At 52.6% G+C, this 17,769-nt stretch overlaps 1 protein-coding gene across 1 annotated transcript; it reads right to left on the bottom strand.

Annotated features, from left to right (window-relative positions):
- Positions 1-7,115: 7,115 nt before the first annotated feature.
- Positions 7,116-17,080, bottom strand: CCDC197 (coiled-coil domain containing 197). Its single transcript, XM_024568241.3, has 6 exons — positions 16,986-17,080; positions 15,706-15,788; positions 13,995-14,185; positions 12,455-12,565; positions 11,136-11,252; positions 7,116-8,287 (listed from the first exon to the last, which is right to left on the bottom strand). Exons 1-6 carry the CDS (start codon positions 17,078-17,080, stop codon positions 8,141-8,143), a joined length of 744 nt encoding a protein of 247 aa, XP_024424009.3. The 3' UTR covers positions 7,116-8,140.
- Between the last annotated feature and the right edge of the window lie 689 nt (positions 17,081-17,769).

Below are 17,769 nucleotides of genomic sequence, written 5' to 3'. Positions count from 1 at the left end.
TGGATTCCCGGCCTCCGGAATTGCGCGGCTGTATATGAGGCACAGACTGTGAACGAGGTTTGTGACTCACGCGGCCAGCTCGTTATTACTAAACATCAAACAGAGGAATATGTGTCATTTAAACATTTATTCACCAGCCCTTGAGGTGCATTATTAGGTGGGGGAGCGGAGGTTTGTGGGAAGGGGACTACAGTGCATTGCCAGTGCTCTTTTACAAGTATTACTACTTTCAGGAGCAGATATTGAACAATTCCCCACCCCAGTCCCACTGTCCTGCCCCAGGCACCGGGCTAGTCTCTAGGGCAAACCAACACCGAGTCTTCCCAGTGCATCTGTTTACTAAGTGGGGGAGGGTGGGGCCAATGGAGGCACAAGGAGCAATCAGAATAATGGCTAATTTTTACTGAGCACCTACTGTGCATCAGGCGCTGTCCTAAACTCTCAACCGATGTTATCTTTTTTAATTTTCTCACCTCTGTTTTATGGGGGCAAATTCACACAGCGCACAGTGGGAGTCAATCCAGGCAGCCTGACTCCAGGGCTGGTTTTGAAATCACTGAGCAAGTAACTGCAAGAGGGGTGGGGGTGGGCACTGCACGCCCCTCCCCCTTATTTGCTTTGGGAAAGTGTCTGCCCTTTGTGTTTTACAGCCTGGAAAGCCAGAGAGGCGACCTAAGCATCCCATGCTGCTCAGCTAGGAAGTGGCCCAACTGGGCTGGATCCCCAGACTTCTGACCCCTCATCTAGTGCTCATGCCAGGCTGTGCTAGGCTTCGCTTGGAGGAGGAATGACTGAGTCAGGTGTGGTCACATGGGTGCAGATGAGGAGTCTGCCTGGGAGAGAAGGGAAGTGCTTGTGGAGGCATGGCCTGGGGCCTGGTCTCAGGCTTAGTCCTGGTTGAGCCCACACCCAAGGCATTCAGAGTCCCCAGGAGGAGGACCCTGAGTGAGCTGAGGCCTGTAGGACCCCTCATATGGGATCACACCAAGCCCTGAGCCTGCAGCCCACTCTCCTCCCAGCACGACCAACCATGTGGAAGGAGCCCTGGGCTGGTTTGCAGCAATGCTTGGCCCCAGGCTGGGCTGACTCTGCCACTGGATGCTGTGTGGCCTCAGTTAACTTCCACACCCTCTCTGACCTCTGATTCCTCATTCAACGAGAGGCTTGGACAATCTGGAGGATTAAAAAAAAACCCGATATTTAAAAAACTTTTTTAGTAGTGAAGCTTTTATTTATTTTTTTTAAGTTTTATTTATTATTAGAGAGGGGAAGGGAGGGAGAAAGAGGGAGAGAAACATCAATGCGTGGTTGCATCTCAAGTGCCCCCTACTGGGGAACCTGGCCCACAACCCTGGCATGTGCCCCAACTAGGGATCAAAGCGGTGACCCTTTGCTTCACAGTCCAGTGCTCAATCCACTGAGCCACACTAGCCAGGGCTAGTAGTGAAGCTTTTAAATAAAACAGTCTTACCCAGAATCTCAGTATATGTGTAATGGAATCTTTCCTCAACTACAGTGCGAATGAGCAGGGGTAAGATGTCATCTCTGGGAGCTGTTATGCAGATTTGACGCTGAGCCATGGACTCCAGCCTGCTGTTCGTGATTCACGGCGCAGCTACACTACCTTCAGCCAGTGGCACCAGCTCAAGGGAGACCAATGTGGGGCCTGGCTCCTGGGCTGCGCAGCCTCGGGCAAGCCTTCAACCTCTCTGAGCCTCCATTTCCTTTGGGTGCAGTGGGGGCAGTCACTCTCCAGGGCTGGTATGAAGGCCGCCTCCATGGTGCCAGGCTCAGCAAGGTTCCTGGCACCCAGAAAGTGTCCAGTGCACATCACCTCTTGTTCTTAGAGTTCTTTTTACACCAAATGGTTTCCAGTTCCAGCGACAGTTGTTCCCCTGGGTGTCATGGACTTGAGTTAATGTCCCTGCTCAACCTCTGGCCCCTTGGATGAGCCACATAACTGTGCTGAGCTACAGCCTCCCCCTCTGTAGTATGGAGCTAGGGAAACGCCTCTTTCTAGCTCCTGATTGCAGGGGGGGGGACTCGGTGACTACAGTGGTCTGCAACCGGCCTTCTGAACCACCGTGGGGGCAGCCACCAGGCACCTAACTCTTGATTCGCTCACGTGCACCCACTCATCCAGGACCCAACACCTGCCATGTGCGAGGCCCCGGAGAGGGAGGCATGGAGAGTGAGCCACAGAGAGTTGGGGGCCAAGGAGACGAAGCTCCAGCCTTCACACTTCCTCTTCCACAGTGCAGCTGGGGACCCAGGGCTCCCTGCCTCTGGGCTCTGAACACAGCATCTCAGTACTGAACTGTGCAGAGAGCCCAAGCAGCTGGCAGCCAGGGGTAAGTGAACTTTGGCACCAAAGGGCGTGGAAACCTTGCAGCATCTTCTAGAGACGCCTCGTGCGAACAGTGGGGGACACACCAGGGCCAAGCAGTTCTGGTTTGAAGACATTTGAGATGTGCCTGTGGGTTGGCCACATTTCCAGCTTCAGAGCACAAGCCCCAAAGTAGCCTGGCCATTCCTGGGTCAAGGGTAGAGCTGGGAAGGGCAGGGCACGGCCCCTGATAAGGGTCTGGGAGGAGGGCTGGAATGCCCAGCGCCTTTACAGCTGGGGCCACGGCAAGGAAGCCTCTTCCAGATGTTTCCTGTCATTCCTGAATGGCCAACTTCCTTACCTGGAGAAGGGAACTCAGAGCAGGACATCATGTTATAAGGCTAGAGACGTGTGGAGGAGACCCATTCAGAGAGTGGGGGCACATTCAAGAAACCAGAGTCGCCAAACTTGAAGACAATACGCAAAGAGCCAAAAATCTGGTCTTCAGAGACTTGCAGACGCTCCTGTGGGTGAAGGACTTGATAATTAGTTTTGTTTTTGGAGACACCAAAGGTTAGGATCGGTGAGATGCCAAGAAGAGTGGGTTTCCAATTAATTTTTCCCGTTTCTGAATAAAGCACTTTCTCTGGTTATAAAGTTTAAGCATGCTTATTACAAAAACTTTGGAAAAATAAATAAGGAAAGAAAATTGGGATTCCACAATTCCGAGCTGACCCCTGATAACTAAGTACTGTGGTTAACAGAGCTAACCACTGCTAACATGTCCATCACGTGGGCTGGTCTCCAACGGCTGGTGATTCTTGGGTTGGAGAGGGCACGGAATTCGGTGTGCCGGTGTATCAGACAGCTGTTGCTATAACACTGCATAACAATCAAGCTCAGACTTCATTGGCTTCCCATGATAAGCATTTATTTCTCCCTCTGGTCTGAAGGTTGGCTGGGAACTGAATGATTTCGGTGGACTTATGCTTCAGGTTGGATCCTTATCTGCTTTACGTGGCTCATTCCTGTGGAACCGGGGGCTTCCTGAGTCTCATGACTAAGCTCATGGTGGCAAAGCCCCACTGCACAAGGATGGTTTAAGCCTCTGCTTGAGTCATAAGCCACTACCACCCTATTAGCTAAAGCAAGTCACGTGGCCAATCCAAAGAGGTGGTGATGAATACTCTGCCCACCGGGAGCCTCTGGCAAGAATGTGGATGTGGATGCCACCACAGGGGGGTGGGGACTTGGGACCACTAGTTCAATCTACCCTGCCAGGTGGGTCTAATGCTTCCCCCCTCCTCCCCAGGGTCAGGCTCCTCCCACCCAGAAGCACGGCTTTAGTGTAGTGCTCTCCTCCCTTTTATATAGATAATTTTGACCAAATTGGGTGTATAGTCTACTTTTTTATTTTTAAAATTTTTAGAGTAAGGTTTTAACGATTTTGAATCATTTCGGCTCACTTTGGTTCATGTCCCCAGCCCCAGTGCACTACACATTCCTTCATTTAAAGAGTATCAACGGGAGAGAGCAGAGATTGTAAAGCAAAGCAATGGGACTTGACTTACTTCAGTTAAGCCATCCTATGCAGACAATTGGCTATTTTAACTCCTGCTTAAATTTTTTTAATTTTATTTTTCAATTACAGTTGACATTCAATAGTATTTTATATTAGTTTCAGGTGTACAACATTTATATAATTTCAAAGAGATCCCCCCACAAGTCTATTTTATAACTACCAATTTGTACTTTTTCATAGTCTACTTTTTAAAAATCCCCACTTTTTTTCATTTAGTTTACATCCTATTTTTCCTTACGTTAAATATTTTTGGACTTCTAATGTATGGTTGCAGAATGATCATTTACTGAACTCTTCCTCTGAGCTACGTAGGTTGTTTCCAGGTTGGCTGCTGTAAACAACACTGTGGGGGACGTCCACCTCTGCACAGCCACCTTGTTGCATCTGCAACAAACATCCCCTGCTTTTGCTCGTGGGCTCCGGGCCCCACCTCCCTCGGGTAACAGGAGTTTGATTTCCCTTTGGGGGAACTACGCCTGCCCCTTTCTTTCCATGCAGTTCATGCAGCATGCACCCCTGGCCCCAGGGGAACGGCCTCCAGCCAGGAAAGATATTCTATCTCACTAAACTCAAACAAAAATTTGAGCCAGGCCTGGCCAATCAGAGCACGGAATCCCATTCCCCCCCCCCCCCCCCCCCCCCCCCCCCCCGCCCCACCTCGTTACAGAGATTGGTTAGAATGGATGCGGTAGCCTAGGCCTGGCCCATCAGGGATTTGTTTACAGGGAGGCTCATGACCCAAGGTGATCCAATCAGAATGAACTTGCCCGGGACTTACTGTGAAGAGACGTTCTCCTTTCTTCTGACCTCAGAGGTCGAGGTGCCATCGCTTACACTGAGCCTGAGAATAAAGCCTACCTGTAGAGAGCAGAGCCCAGAGACAGACAGACTGGATTCTGTTGACGCTGAGCTCCCGATTTAAGCTGTGCCCGAAGCTAGAATCCTGGCCTTTCCATTTTAAAACCCAAAGCAGCCCTGGCTGGTGTGGCGCAGTGGATTTAGCGAAGGCCTGGGTTGAGGGTGGGGGTATGATGTAAGGCAACCCATGGATGTTGAGGGTTCTCTCCCTCCCTTCCTCTCGCTCTAAAAATAAATAAAATCTTTTTTAAAAAATCCAGTGCCTTCTCTTGTTGGCTTCAGCCCAGTTGAGTTGGGCTTTCTGCCATTCGGAACCAAACAGCTCTGGTTTTATTAACTTAAATTTCTTGACCTAGAATCACTGAGCCAAAGACAGAAACATTGCTGAACCCTCTAGAGACCCCTTATCAGACTGCTTTCCAGAGTGTGTTCTGCAAAGGGCGCCCCGGGGCCGGAGAGCCTAAATGACACGCAGCAGTGTTTTAGCTTAAACATCTCAGATGGGCAGAAATTAGATGGTTTATTTTTAGTGGGCTGAAATCTCTCTCTCGTTTATAGGCTATTCTTACTTATTTTGATTTGCTGAATATGAATAATTCGTGTCAAAACTTGTTCCTTTTTTGAATTTCTCAACGTGTTCCCCCAGTTTATTGTCTTTAAATATTTTTGTGTGTTCTGAGGTAGATTTTCAATTGTTTTGTGGGCATATATTCAGGTGTCACTTCCGTTGCTTTCATGCTTCCAAAGTCCTTCCCGACGGAAGACCACGCAAATGTGGACCAGGTTCTCTTCTTTTGGACGTTTAGACGCCCCTACTTCTCACCCTGCGCTTGGAGACCCATCTGCATCAGAGCCACCTGCGACCTTGTTCCATTGAGATCGATAGCCTGCCAGGCCACTGCCACACTGGGTGTCTGTTCTGATCTTCCTGCTTCCCAAGGAGTGTGACAACGCATCTGAACTTGACCTACAAATGCACAACAGGTGCACAGCAAGCGGATGGCAGGAGGCAGGACAACCTCCTCGCCACAGAGCCCTGGCAGGCAGAGCTACAAAGCCGCGATCCGGGCCCTGGGCCCATAAGGGGGTGTTACACCCAACACCTTGCGGGAGGTGAGACAGGTTAGATGGAGTGGGGGCGGCCGTTCCAGAGTGCCAGGCCCAGCCCCATCGTGCCGATGGGGGCCTGCGGTCCAGGTAGGGGAGATGTGTTCCAGGTGGCTCAGACCCCCGGTGTGGGCACTGAGGATTGGCCATGACTCTGAAGCAGTGGTTCTTGAAGTGTGGTCCTAGGACCGGCAGCATCAGCATCACCTGGGATCTTGTTGGGTCAGAAGCCCCTGGGGCGGGGCCACACTCTGTACTGTGTCAAGCCTTCCTGATGAAAGTTCACATTGAAGAATCGCTGGCCTAACGTGTACCCACGTTACAGGGAGGTTAATGGGACGCTTAGATCTCTCTGGAAAGTGGATGTTGTGGGGAAGGAGAACTGAGGGAGTATGAACTAATGTGAGAGGGTCTCTGCAATGGACCGAATGTTCATGCTCCCCACCCCCAATTCAAATATTGGAATCCTAACCCCTGGTGTGACCGTGGGGCCTTTGGGAGGTGATTGGTCCTGAGGGCTCTGCTCTCATGAATGGGACTAGTGCCCTTCTAAAAGGGACCCGAGAGAGCTCCCTCACCCCTCCCACCATGAGAGGACACAGCAAGAGGACAGTCATCTGTGAACCAGGAAGAAAGCTCTCGCCAGATACTGGACCTGCTGGTGCCTTGATCTTGGACTCCCAGCCTCCAGAACTGTGAGAAAAACCTACCTGTCTGTCGTGTTAGCTGCCCTGTCCATGGTCTTTCGTTACAGCAGCCTGAAGGTACTAAGACATCCTCATGTGTGGCTGGAGGCCACACCCCGTGGCCTGGCCTTTGGGACCCCACAGTGGTTCCCCAGCCCCTCTTTGAGGACTTTCGGTCAGGTTCTTAGCCCTGTGGCCAAACTGGAAGTCCTTCCTCCTGTGTTTCCTTCCATTTCTTTAGCCCTCCCCAACCTCCTCCTTCTGAAATCTGACTCCAGCCCCACCTGAGATGTCCTCTTTGCCACAAAGGCCAGTGAGACCAGGAACTCAAAACAATGCTGCCTCCTCAAATCCTCTTTGTTTAAACTGCTCTTAAGACCTGGCCACACCCTGGCTGGGGTGGCTCGGTGGATTGAGTGATGGCCTGACAACCAACACCTTCCAGTTTGATTCCCAGTCAGGGCACATGCCTGGGTTGTGGGTGTGCACCCTGCCTTTCTTCCTCCCTTCCCCTCTCTTAAAAAAAAAAGACATGACCACACTCAGCCATCTTTATTATATTTAGCTCCCTAATTAACTCGGTGGCCAAGGCCTGCTCACCCTCCGAGCCTCGCATTCCCCCTCCCACCAACACCTGGGCACCGGGAACCTTGGAGTAGCAGCATTTTCTCTGAAATATCTCTTTGGAAGTTAATTTGCTGACTCAACAGAGTTTGCAGCTGAACTGTTGCTCTTAGCTTTGAACTTTTACCGCTAGGAATTAACATCAGCAGACCTCCAGTGGTGAATGCTTTTCACAGCTGCCGTGGTTGCCAGGATGATTCCACCCCAGTGACACAATAAACCCAAACCAGTGCTTTCCACACAGACTAAGCTTTTCCAACCTTGACCTAGAATGTCATCTGGAGAAGGGACTCCCTTACATGTCCTCTCACCGGATTTTACAGGTGAGAAAGCCAGCCCACAGAAGAGCTTGGCCTTGCCAAAGCTTCCCTAAGAATAGCATTCAATTCAGGCCCTCTGGGACCCTCAGAGGTATGGGCAGGAGGCATCGGCTTGGAGGCTGCTTCTGGGACCAGTGATGAAATGCCCCCACAAATTCAGTGCTCCCCGTCTGCTGTGTGCAAGGTGAACTCCCATGCACCCTACAGCTCCAGGTGGCTCATTACCAGAGTTCCTGTGATTCAGACATTCCCTATAGCCAGACATCCATCCAAAGCACCTCGGTCTCAGATGAACCCACCAATGACAGAAAGGGAGGCCCAGCTCCTGGTTCCAGGTCTCCAGCTAGGACTTCCCCCCTGGCAGCTGCCTCCAGCTCAGGAGCCCCTCCTTCTGACTCGTGGTCCCAGGCAGAGTTTACCTTAATCCCTGCCAATCCCCCAGTGTGGGGAGCGGCACCCCCCACCCTCTCACTGCCCCCAGGCTGGATCCCACCCACTCGGGGGCGCTGGCGGTGAGAAAAGGAGGCCAAGCAGGTCAGTAGACGGTCATGATGCAGGCAGGCCCATGTGCTGCCACTGGGTCAGTGCCGGCCAGAACCCTCTGAAGTCTGGGTGCCGGGAAAGGGCCTCCGTGGGATTAAATCTTGGCTCCTTGGACATTTCCTGAAGGGTCTGGAGTGCCTTCCAAATCCCTGGCCCTCGTGGCTGTCACCTGGCCAGCACACTCTGGGTTCCATGGCAGTGAGATAAATTTCACAGTCTCCTTTTTGTCCAACATAAATTCCTGGGGGGAAAAGTAAATCTCTCACCTGACCATTCTTTAGATCCTCGAGGCCACTTTCCAGGGACCGAGACACCATCAAAATCTGCCTACGTCTCCTTTAGCTTTCACAAGGGCCCTGAACTGGACCTGGTACTGGTGACAATTGGCAAATGAGCAAACCTAGGTCAGAGAGGTTAAGTGACTTGCCCGAAGCTGCACGGCCCAGTGGTGGCAGAGCTGGAGGACTCAGAGTCTAGATTCTTGTGTGGCTTCCTGAGTGTGGTTGCCTCTGACCACTGCTTCCTCCGTGGAGCACACCCTGACTGCCCTGGCCTTCCTCTCTGAGCGGTGTTCATTTCTTGAGGACAGGTGACCCTTTATCGCCCCCCACCTCTAACTCTTTGCCTAGCACAGTGCTGAGCACATGCAGGTGACTCTAAACCTAGGTCGACTGATAATTATAGGAGGCCATTGGGACCCCCGGACATTTCTTCCCTTTTCCTGGGAAGGAGATGAAATTGATACACTGTGACTATTTAGACAAATGTGCCCTCATTCAAAATTGCATCATTCGTGTCGCGACCCGAAGGAGTGAAGCCCTGGCAGAAGCCACCGAGCTCTGCCACACAGTGGCCCCGACACAGCCTGAGATGCTCTTGTGACGGGTCCTTCTCAACTGGGTGGGCTGCAGGCTTGCTCCCCGCTGACTGCTGCTACTGGACAGCGCTGGGTCTAGAGGAGCCAGGGGTGCTGTTTGAATATCTCCACTGAACCTGCCTCGAGCGGGGAAAGCAAGTTATGACCTGGGAGGACATCAAAGCTGAACACAGCAGACGGGAGGGTGGCAAGGTCGAGTCCTTGAGGGTGCCGCTGACCTTGGGTCACACCATGCCTGAAGCCCAGCCAGCAAACATCCATTCGTGGTACAAGACACGCGAGCCTGTTAGAAGAGTCAAACAACCTCAGAAAAGAAGAACGAGGTCGTCGGGACTCACTCCTTCTGATTTCACACTTACTACGAGGTTCCAGCAGTCGAGACAGTGTGGTACTGGCGTGGGGACAGGCAACTAGCCACGAGAGAGTCTAGAAACAAACTCCACATGGATGGCCAGTTGATTTTTGGCAAAGGTGAGGAGACAGTTCAGTGGAGAAAGAATAGTTTTTTTCAGTACGTGGTATGAGGACTAAATATCCTTAGGCAAAAGAATGAAATTGGATTCCTACCTTATAAAATCACAAAAATTAACTAAAAATGGATCAAACCTAAATATGAAGGCAAAAACTATAAACTTGTCACAAAAAAACTTAGGTGTAAATCTTCACAACCTTGGATAGGTAGGCAATAGGTCTTTAGGTATGATGCCTAAAGAGCATGTAACCAAATAAAAAAGAGCTACATCGGATTTCAGCAAAATTAACAGCTTTCTGCTTCAAAGGACACCATCAATATGAGAAGACAACCCATAGAATGAGAGAAAATATTTTCAAATCATGTATGAGGGACCTGTATCCAGAATAGACCAAGAATTCTTACAAGTCAACAATAAAGACAAATGATCCAATTAACAAATGGGCAAGGGATCTGAATAGATATTTCTTCAAAGAAGATATACAAATAGTCAATAAACACTTTATGAAAAAATGCTCACCATTTACTCATCAGGAAAATGCAAATCAAAACCACCATGAAACACCCCTTTACACCCACCGGGATGGCTAAATTACAAAACACAGACAATACCAAGTGTTGCCAAGGAAGTGGGGAAATTAGAAGCCTCATACATTGACCATAAGCTTGTAAAATCATGTAGCCACTCCGGAAAACAGCATGCTACTTCCTCCATGTTATGTTAAATACAGAGTTACCACATGCCTCAAATTCCACTCCTACGTATGTGCCCAAAACAACTGAAAAGACATGTCCATACAAAAACAAGTTGTGAACGTTCAGGGCAGCATTATTCATAATAGTCAGAAAGTGGAAACGACCCAAACGCCCGCCACCCAGTGGACGGATAAACACAATGGGGCTGTCCAAAACAATGGGCTATCCTCAGTCCCTCACAGGGGCGCCGTGTTGTTCACACTGCCACACGGACGGAACGGGAGGACATTCTAGGCCGTGAAAGAAGCCAGGCGCAAAACGGATTGGGGGCTGGTGCAATGTTGCGGAATTAGATACTGATGATGGTTGTGCAATTCTGTACTGAAAGCATTGAAGTGAGAAATGTGATGGCATCCGAATGATATCACAAAAAAACCAGTAAAAATTTAAAAAGGCATGCTCTGCTGCCTGAGGACGCCGATCTGGTCATGTGCTCTCTGTCATGGCAGCATCAGCATTGAGAATGATGGGGCTTCGGTCCCAGCAGGGGCAGCGAGAGGGGAAAGTTCCGTGGACTTCAGTGTAAATTGAGGACCCTGCACACAAGCTCCCTCCATCACCGAAATGCCCCCTCCCAGCACGGGCACGTGTGAATGCGGGATGTCTTCCATGTGCACTTTGGTGGGTGAGTCTGCAGGTGTGTCAGCGTATGGTTTGTGAGTGTTGCTAGGTGTGCAGAGAGCACATGGGAATGTCTTCATGAGTGTGTACACTGTGTGTGTATGAGTGTGGTGTGCCAGGGTGGGGTTACACATAAAGACCAGGCAGGACAGGAATTCCTTGACACCCACCTCCGACCCTGCACCTAATGGGTGCTCATCACAAGTTTGTTGAGAGACTAATAGAGACCTGGGGACCCATTGAACCAGTGCCCATGAGGCTGTGGAGGGAGGGGCTGATAAGGGGCTACACACAAAAGCACCAGGAGCCAAGGCCCAGGACAGGCTGAGGTTAGGGCCGGCCTGGGAGGCAGAGAGTCATCACCTGAATCAGGTCCAGCTTGGAGAATAGGCCCATGCTCTTGGGTACGATGTGGGCAGAGGAACAGCACTGCTGGGCCATGTTGTTGATGGCCTTTTGCACGTAGTTGAGCAGCTGGTTCTGTAGGAGGAAGAGGAAGAGGAGGAGGAGGAAGGGGAGGAGCAGGGAGGAGGAAGGGGGAGGAAGAGGAGGAAGAGGAGGAGAAATGGGAGGAGGAAGATACGGAGGCAGTGGCTCAAGCCCTCTGCCAGCACCCCCTGGCCCCCGGCCCCTGGCCCCAGGCCCCAGGCCCCAGGTCACTCAGGTCAGGCGTCCTGGAGCCAGGAGCACCTTTTCATCCTGGTCTGTGCTGCACTCCCGAAGGGGCTTCCATCAGCCCCCCTCCCCATAGGGTCTTCAGTCTTACCTGGGGCAGGGGCTGGGAAGGATCAGGGGGGAACCCAGTGCTCCTCACTCTGGGCGGCACCAGAGGGCTGGACTTCAGGCTTCCAGGGTGGTGCTCAGCTGCTGCAGCCCTGCTTCCCACCTTAAAAAGACCCAGAAGGGGCTCTAGAAACTGTGGCCAATCTGCTCTGTATCTAAGCTCTGTGGCTAGAGGTCAGCAGCCTACAGACCCCAACTCTCATGGCCTCCAAGTTAGGGTCCCACAAGCCTGAGGAGGCCTTATGTTTACACGTGCTGACCTGACCAGGTGGAGCGTGCCCAGGCCTCCCTCTGTGTCCTCCCAGCAGCCCCTGAGGCTGGAGGACTAGGTGGGGCCTGGGGGTTGGGAGGGTAACTGGTTCACATTTCCAAGGCCAAGAAGAAACAGCTTGAGAGCTTCAGCTCAGAGATCCTGGCCCTTGGTCATGAACTTCAACCATGGCTCACACTTCTGAGCATTGCTTTTCTCATCTGTGAAATAGGCATGGGTCAGAATCAAGACTAGTTAGTAGTGCCTATTTTGGGTTAGGGCTAAGCGCTCCCTGGTCAAAGAGATACAAGAATTACTGGAGATAGTGCATAATAGCCACTCACTTAAATATTATTATTTTATTATTAATCACAAGCAGGATAGAAGGACTGAGTGAGCAACCAGCACATGCCAGGCCCTGGGACAGGGGATCCAGCTCTGGTCCTTGGTAGGGCTGGGTCCTTACCTGTCTGTGGCTTCAGTTTTCCCATCTGTAAAGTAACACTCGCCCCATCTTAGAGAAGCCCTTTGAAAGCTAATAGTCACCATGGAGAGCAAGTGGGTAAGTGGGGGGGGGGGGTGTTGGGGGGTGAGGAGACAGCAGCTCCCAGCCCCTGCCCCCACCCCTGGGCCAGCACACTGGACTCACATTACAGCTCCCCGTGTCTTTCTGGTAGGTGACATCCTGTCCTGACTGCCACTGCTGCCACTGCCTGTGGTTACACCTCTTCTGCAGCTGACACAGCTGGACCTTGAGGCTCTGTGGTGAGAATGGCCAAGTGATTTTAGTGCAGCAAGCCTGCCTAGGTCCCAAGCAGCACTGCGTGATGCTGGGGTGGTCTGCGTGATGATGGGGGTGGGAGGCAGAGAAAATTCTGGGAGGTCAGGGCCATTCAGAGTGCAGGAGATGCAGCAGGGGGCAGGTCCAGGCCGATGGGGTTGGAATCCCAACTCAGCCCCAGAGTGCCTTGTCCCCCATTGTAACCAGAGCCCTCCTGTGCCATCTGTGCCCTCCTGGCCTCAGGGGTCACTGGGAGGGCACCGGGGACAAGGCTGTGCTGAGCGCAGTCCCACCTTCAGGCCCCATGGGGTGTCTTCTGAAGACACAGAACCGACACAAGTGTCCTCACTTCTCTGGGCCTTAGTTTCCTCTCCTTGAAAGTGGAAGAACAGTTTGGCTGGGACTAAGGGGCAAAATGTAAGGGGGCATCCAAAAAACCTCAGCAATTAAGATAAATAATATTTTAATGCAGTGTTTTTTAAAAATCAAAGTTAACATAAAAAATATCCGTGATGAACAAAATAGTAAAATTTTAAATAAAGGTGGGACCTAACTCTGCACTAACATGCTGCCCTTGTCTCGGCCCTTGGAGTAGGAGCACCTGCCCGGAGGTGCCGGGTGAGGCTGAAATGAGATAAAGCATGTAAAATGCTTACCCAGGGACCACCCCCCCCCAAAGGGGCCAGTTCTCCAAAGAAAAGATACAGAAGGGTGTAGGTTTCAGTGCTGCCACCAGGGGGCAGAGGCTCACTGGAGACGTCATGCAATGGTCCTTGGCGAGAATCAACAACCCTGTCATTCTTCCTCTCCCTCTGGTGTCCCCTTCACCTCTGTCCCCAGGCCCCACCTACAGCACACACATTTTTCATGCCATGCCTTTGACTGGGCAGTCTCTTCTGCGTACAACGCCCATGCTTCCTGGTGAAAGTTCTATTTATTACAAGATTAACCAAAAAGGAGAGAGAGAGAAAGAACTTCTCGGAGGCACTTACTTTGAGACAGTTTGACTTTGCTGTCTCTCAACAACCTGGCAGCTAAGTTGCTTTGCCTCCATTTGACAGAGGAAGAAACTGAGGCCCAGAGAGTATGGACTTGCCCAGGGTCAGGCATCTAGTCAGAGGCTGAGCTGGAATCTGACCCCCAGTCTGCCTGGATCCAGAACTTGTGGCTTTTCTACCACAAAGAACATCTTTTAAACATAAGCTGAGCCTCAGGGGAAACCCCCAGCCAGCCAGCAGAAGGGGAGAGAAAAGGCTCCGGAGCAAGTCTCTGGAGTGGCAGCCCCACCCGGAGCTGCCCAGCAGCCCACCACTGCTCCAGGCCTTCCCCAGGGTGCTGGGGGAAGGGGGTCCCTATTACCCCAGTTCTCTGGGCCAGGGGGAATGGGCCAGCTGCAGGCAGCTGTTACCAGGATAAGAGCTTTATGGCTCTCCTCTAAGGCCTCCAGGCTCTGGTAGACGGTCTGGTTCATCCTGGAGAAGGCCTTGAGACGCTTCTGGATGTCCTGGCTGACTGTGAAGAGCTTCCCATAGTGCTCCACCAGGGCCTCCACCAGGCCCTCCTTCTGGACCTTCTCTGGCTCCTCCCCATCACTGTAGCCTAAGGAGACAGCGCCACGTGGGATGGGTGGCCAGGAGAGCAGGCTCCCACCTGCCCCCTGCAGTGGCTGATGCTAATAAGGTAGACGGGACTTCTGCTGTTGCCCCAGAATTCCAGCCGGAGCCCCAGAGTGGAGAGATGCCAGACAATGCAGCAGGGCCAGGGCCAACACTAACACAAGGGCTGGTCCAGCTGATACCTCCCGCCTCTTCAAAAGAAGCATCAACATTTGAAAGGCTGCCTAGTGGGGTCTCAGATTCTGCATCCAGGATGCCCAGGGAGTCAGGAGACTGCCCCTTTGGAGAAACTGCTGATTGGGGGAGCCTCAAAGAAGGGGACAGGAATTGTTGCCACCCTGCATGATGCAGTCCCTAGCTCTGATAGTCACACATTCTGGATGGGTTGAACAGGGTTGAGGTACTGAATTAGGAAGACCCCAAACCAGGAAGCTGCCAGAAGCAGCACCGGGTGCTGGGTTTGCTTCAAGCCCCATGCTCGGCCTGGAGCCCTGTGCCCATCCTTGGCTTGGTGCTCAAGGCTCTTTGGTGCTGCTCCACCCTCCCAACAGCCCCTGCCAGGTTCTGGCACTCCAGCACACTGGAGCTCACCATCCCCAAACACCCCCTGCAGGGCGTGACTCCAGCCTAAATTTGTGTTCCTCCCTCTGCCTGCGATGCCACTCCCTTTTGCAGAACTCCTTGGTGCCCCCTGAGAAGCCGCCTCTTCTGTGAAGCCTTCCCTGACCTCCAGGGCTGAGTTCTTGGGGCTCCCACAGCTCCATAGCACCTAGTGCAGTGGCTATGAAGTCAGACCAGAGTCTGAGACCCAGCCCCACCACTTCCTGGCTGGGAGACCTTGGGCAACTTCCTTAACCTCTCTGAGCCCGGATACACAGTTCCCAGAAACTCATACGGCAGAGTAAAAATGATTAAAGAGCTTAGCACAGATTAAATATTTAGTAAATGGTAAGTTATTTTTATTATTATTGATGATGTTGAGATGATAATATGATGACAATAAAAATGTGTGCCTCCCCTTCCCTTCCCCAACAAGTTTCCAGCACGTATAACAGTGGACTCTGGTATAAATCAGGATAATGCCAAGCAAAATACAAAAATGCATTCAGGTGGCTGTGTAATTTTAGTCGACAAGAGCACAACATGAACCAAATCCAGACAAATAGAACACCAGGAATAACAGCGCACACTTACTGGGCGCTGCATGTGTGTGAAGGGTGAGCTCACCTAGTGCACCCACTGTTTCTGTTCCCATTGTACAGTTACAGAAACCGAGACCGTGAGAGCCTGCCGCAGGCCACAGGGCCGGCGCTGGCAGGCCCAGGGTTCCCCAGGCAGGCTGGCTCAGCACCTGTGCTCTTGTAAACACGGTGGCATTGGCTTCTGTGGATCCCTATTCCGACTGAAGCTTGAGGCTTGGGAGAACCACACCCAGGCCTCCAGTCCTGAGTCCAGGAAGTGGCCACAGACAGGACAAGCTTTCTGAGGGAGCTGCAGACATACCGTTGGGGATTTTCTCTAGGACCTTAATCAGATAGTCTTCAAAAAGCTTGTGCTTCTCGACCTCTCGCTTCAGTTTCCTCTGCCTGTGGAGACATTGGGGTGAGGTGCGAGCCAGAACGGGAATGTGGTTGGGAGGCTTCCAGATTGGGACCCCTGACAAGGCCATCCTCTGTGGTCTCTGCTCAGAACTGCACTGGCTGGCTGACCACTGCCCGCCATCAGTGGGCCACAGCTTCAGTCTCCCCGTCCACGTTTTACTGCTGAGCAGACTGAGCCACAGAGAGGCCCCTGTGGTCCAGCTGGGAGGTAGGAGCCCGGGGAGAGTGAAGCCCGCTCATTCTGGTGGGGGGTGTGCGGTGCATGGCCTGAGCCCCTACTGGCTGGAGACCCGGCAGGTGTTTCACCTCTCTGTGCCCATCTGTAGTGGGGGTAATGAGAAACCCTCCCTCCCAGGCTGGCCAGGGCTCTCTGCTCGGGAACCGAGCACACCGTGAACACTCAGGCTCCAGCAGCCCCCGGCGGGGAGAAGGCTGAATGCAGCTGCCCAGCCGCGTCTGACTCTCAGGGGATCCCCAAGCTAGAGGAGTCTCCAGTAGGAGCCGCTCTGGGCCTAGTCCAGAGCAGCAGTCAAGGGCAGAGGGCGGAGCCGACACAGAGGTGTCTCTGAGTGATGGCACAGTGACCCAGGGCAAGCCGCTCTGCCTCTCAGGCCCCATTTTCTCACCCACACAGCTCTGAAAAAGGCAGGAAAAAAAATAGCCTTTTCCTACAAATATCATGTGGGGCCCTGTAAGCCACAGGTCAAGCCTTACTGGGGCCGGGAGACCCTTACAGAATCTGATGGAAGGGTTGGACCGTTTTCTTACAAATTGCTCAGACATATCCATTTGCATCTAATTCAGGCATCTGTGGGCAACCTGAAGTTGAGAGTCCGCTGGGCAGGGGGGCATTGGTGAGGACCCAGGTCCCCACTCAGACCGGGGCAGCAACCTTCCAGGTTGATTTTAGAGGGGCCAGGCTGACACGAACTCAGGGGTGGCCATCCACAGCCCTCCCATCCCTTCATGATGGGAAGCTGTGCCTGAGGAGGGCTGAGACTGGCCCAGGGTCTGAGGCCACAGGACAGGAGCGAGTCCCCACCTGTTCACCACAGCTGCCCCTCCCCATTTACTTCCAGGCATCACGCGCCTGGCATTTTGGCTCAGTCCCAGCCACTCAGCCCACTGCTGGTGGCTGCTGGGATGAGGCAGGGGCAAGGCAGGGCCTGGAAAAACTCGTACTTGGCCTGGAGTTGGCAGAGTTCCTGTAACAGCACCTGCAGGTATGTGTCCTTGTCACCAGCGTCGCTCAGGCCAGCCCCCTGGCCTGTGTCCATGGTCACTGGCATTGCCCTTACCATCCCAGGCTGCTCTGGAGGACAAGGGCCTTGTGGGCCAGGCAGGAAGAAGGTGAGTGGTGACAGCAACACTCGGGGCAGCAGCTGTGTCCTTCTGATGCCCCTGACAGTCCTTGGAAACCAGGTGGCACTCTCCATTCATAGAAAAAGAAACAGAGGCTCAGAGGGGATCTAGTGACCAGCTCAAGGACATGCAGCAGAACTGAACTTGGACTTGGGGTTCAGTAAATCTAATGTCTGGGGTCTTTGAGCTGTACCCCAGCTAGAGAGGGGCCAAACGTGCCAGTCCCTAGCAGCATTATGGCCCCGCTGCCCATAAGTGGGACGGCCCCATCACCACCAAGCCCCAAGGGCACCAAGATGCCTTGGACTTCCAACAGGTGCTGATTTTCAATGGCATCCAGGACAGAGTCCTAGTGTCAGAGCTGGAGGCTGGTTCATAAAGCTGCCCCCATAGGGAGAAGGCACCTTTGTTACGTATCCCCGTCCCCCACCCCACCTGTTTATGCATTTAACCCACGTCGCAGACTCTGACCACACACAGAGCTTGTCAAGTCAGACTGGAGACCGAGACGGACACTTTGAATAGGCTCATGGGCAAGCTGGGAAGGGGCCTAGTGAACAGGCAGTTCTGACCCAGGCTTGCAAAGGGTTCCTGGGCCACTCGT

Source organism: Desmodus rotundus, chromosome 7 (genome assembly GCF_022682495.2).
Source record: "Desmodus rotundus isolate HL8 chromosome 7, HLdesRot8A.1, whole genome shotgun sequence".
Classification (NCBI taxonomy): Eukaryota; Metazoa; Chordata; class Mammalia; order Chiroptera; family Phyllostomidae; genus Desmodus; species Desmodus rotundus.
The sequence above is the reverse complement of the archived record's forward strand: the minus strand, read 5'-3'. Positions and strand labels throughout refer to the sequence as shown.

Coding starts and splice junctions, on each gene's coding strand:
- CCDC197 (XM_024568241.3), bottom strand. CDS start 17,080: ATGGACACAGGCCAGGGGGCTGGCCTGAGCGACGCTGGTGACAAGGAC. Junction 15,789..16,985: donor CTCTGCCAACTCCAGGCCAA/GTACGAGTTTTT, acceptor ATGTCTCCACAG/GCAGAGGAAACTGAAGCGAG. Junction 12,566..13,994: donor GCCATAAAGCTCTTATCCTG/GTAACAGCTGCC, acceptor TTCTCACCACAG/AGCCTCAAGGTCCAGCTGTG.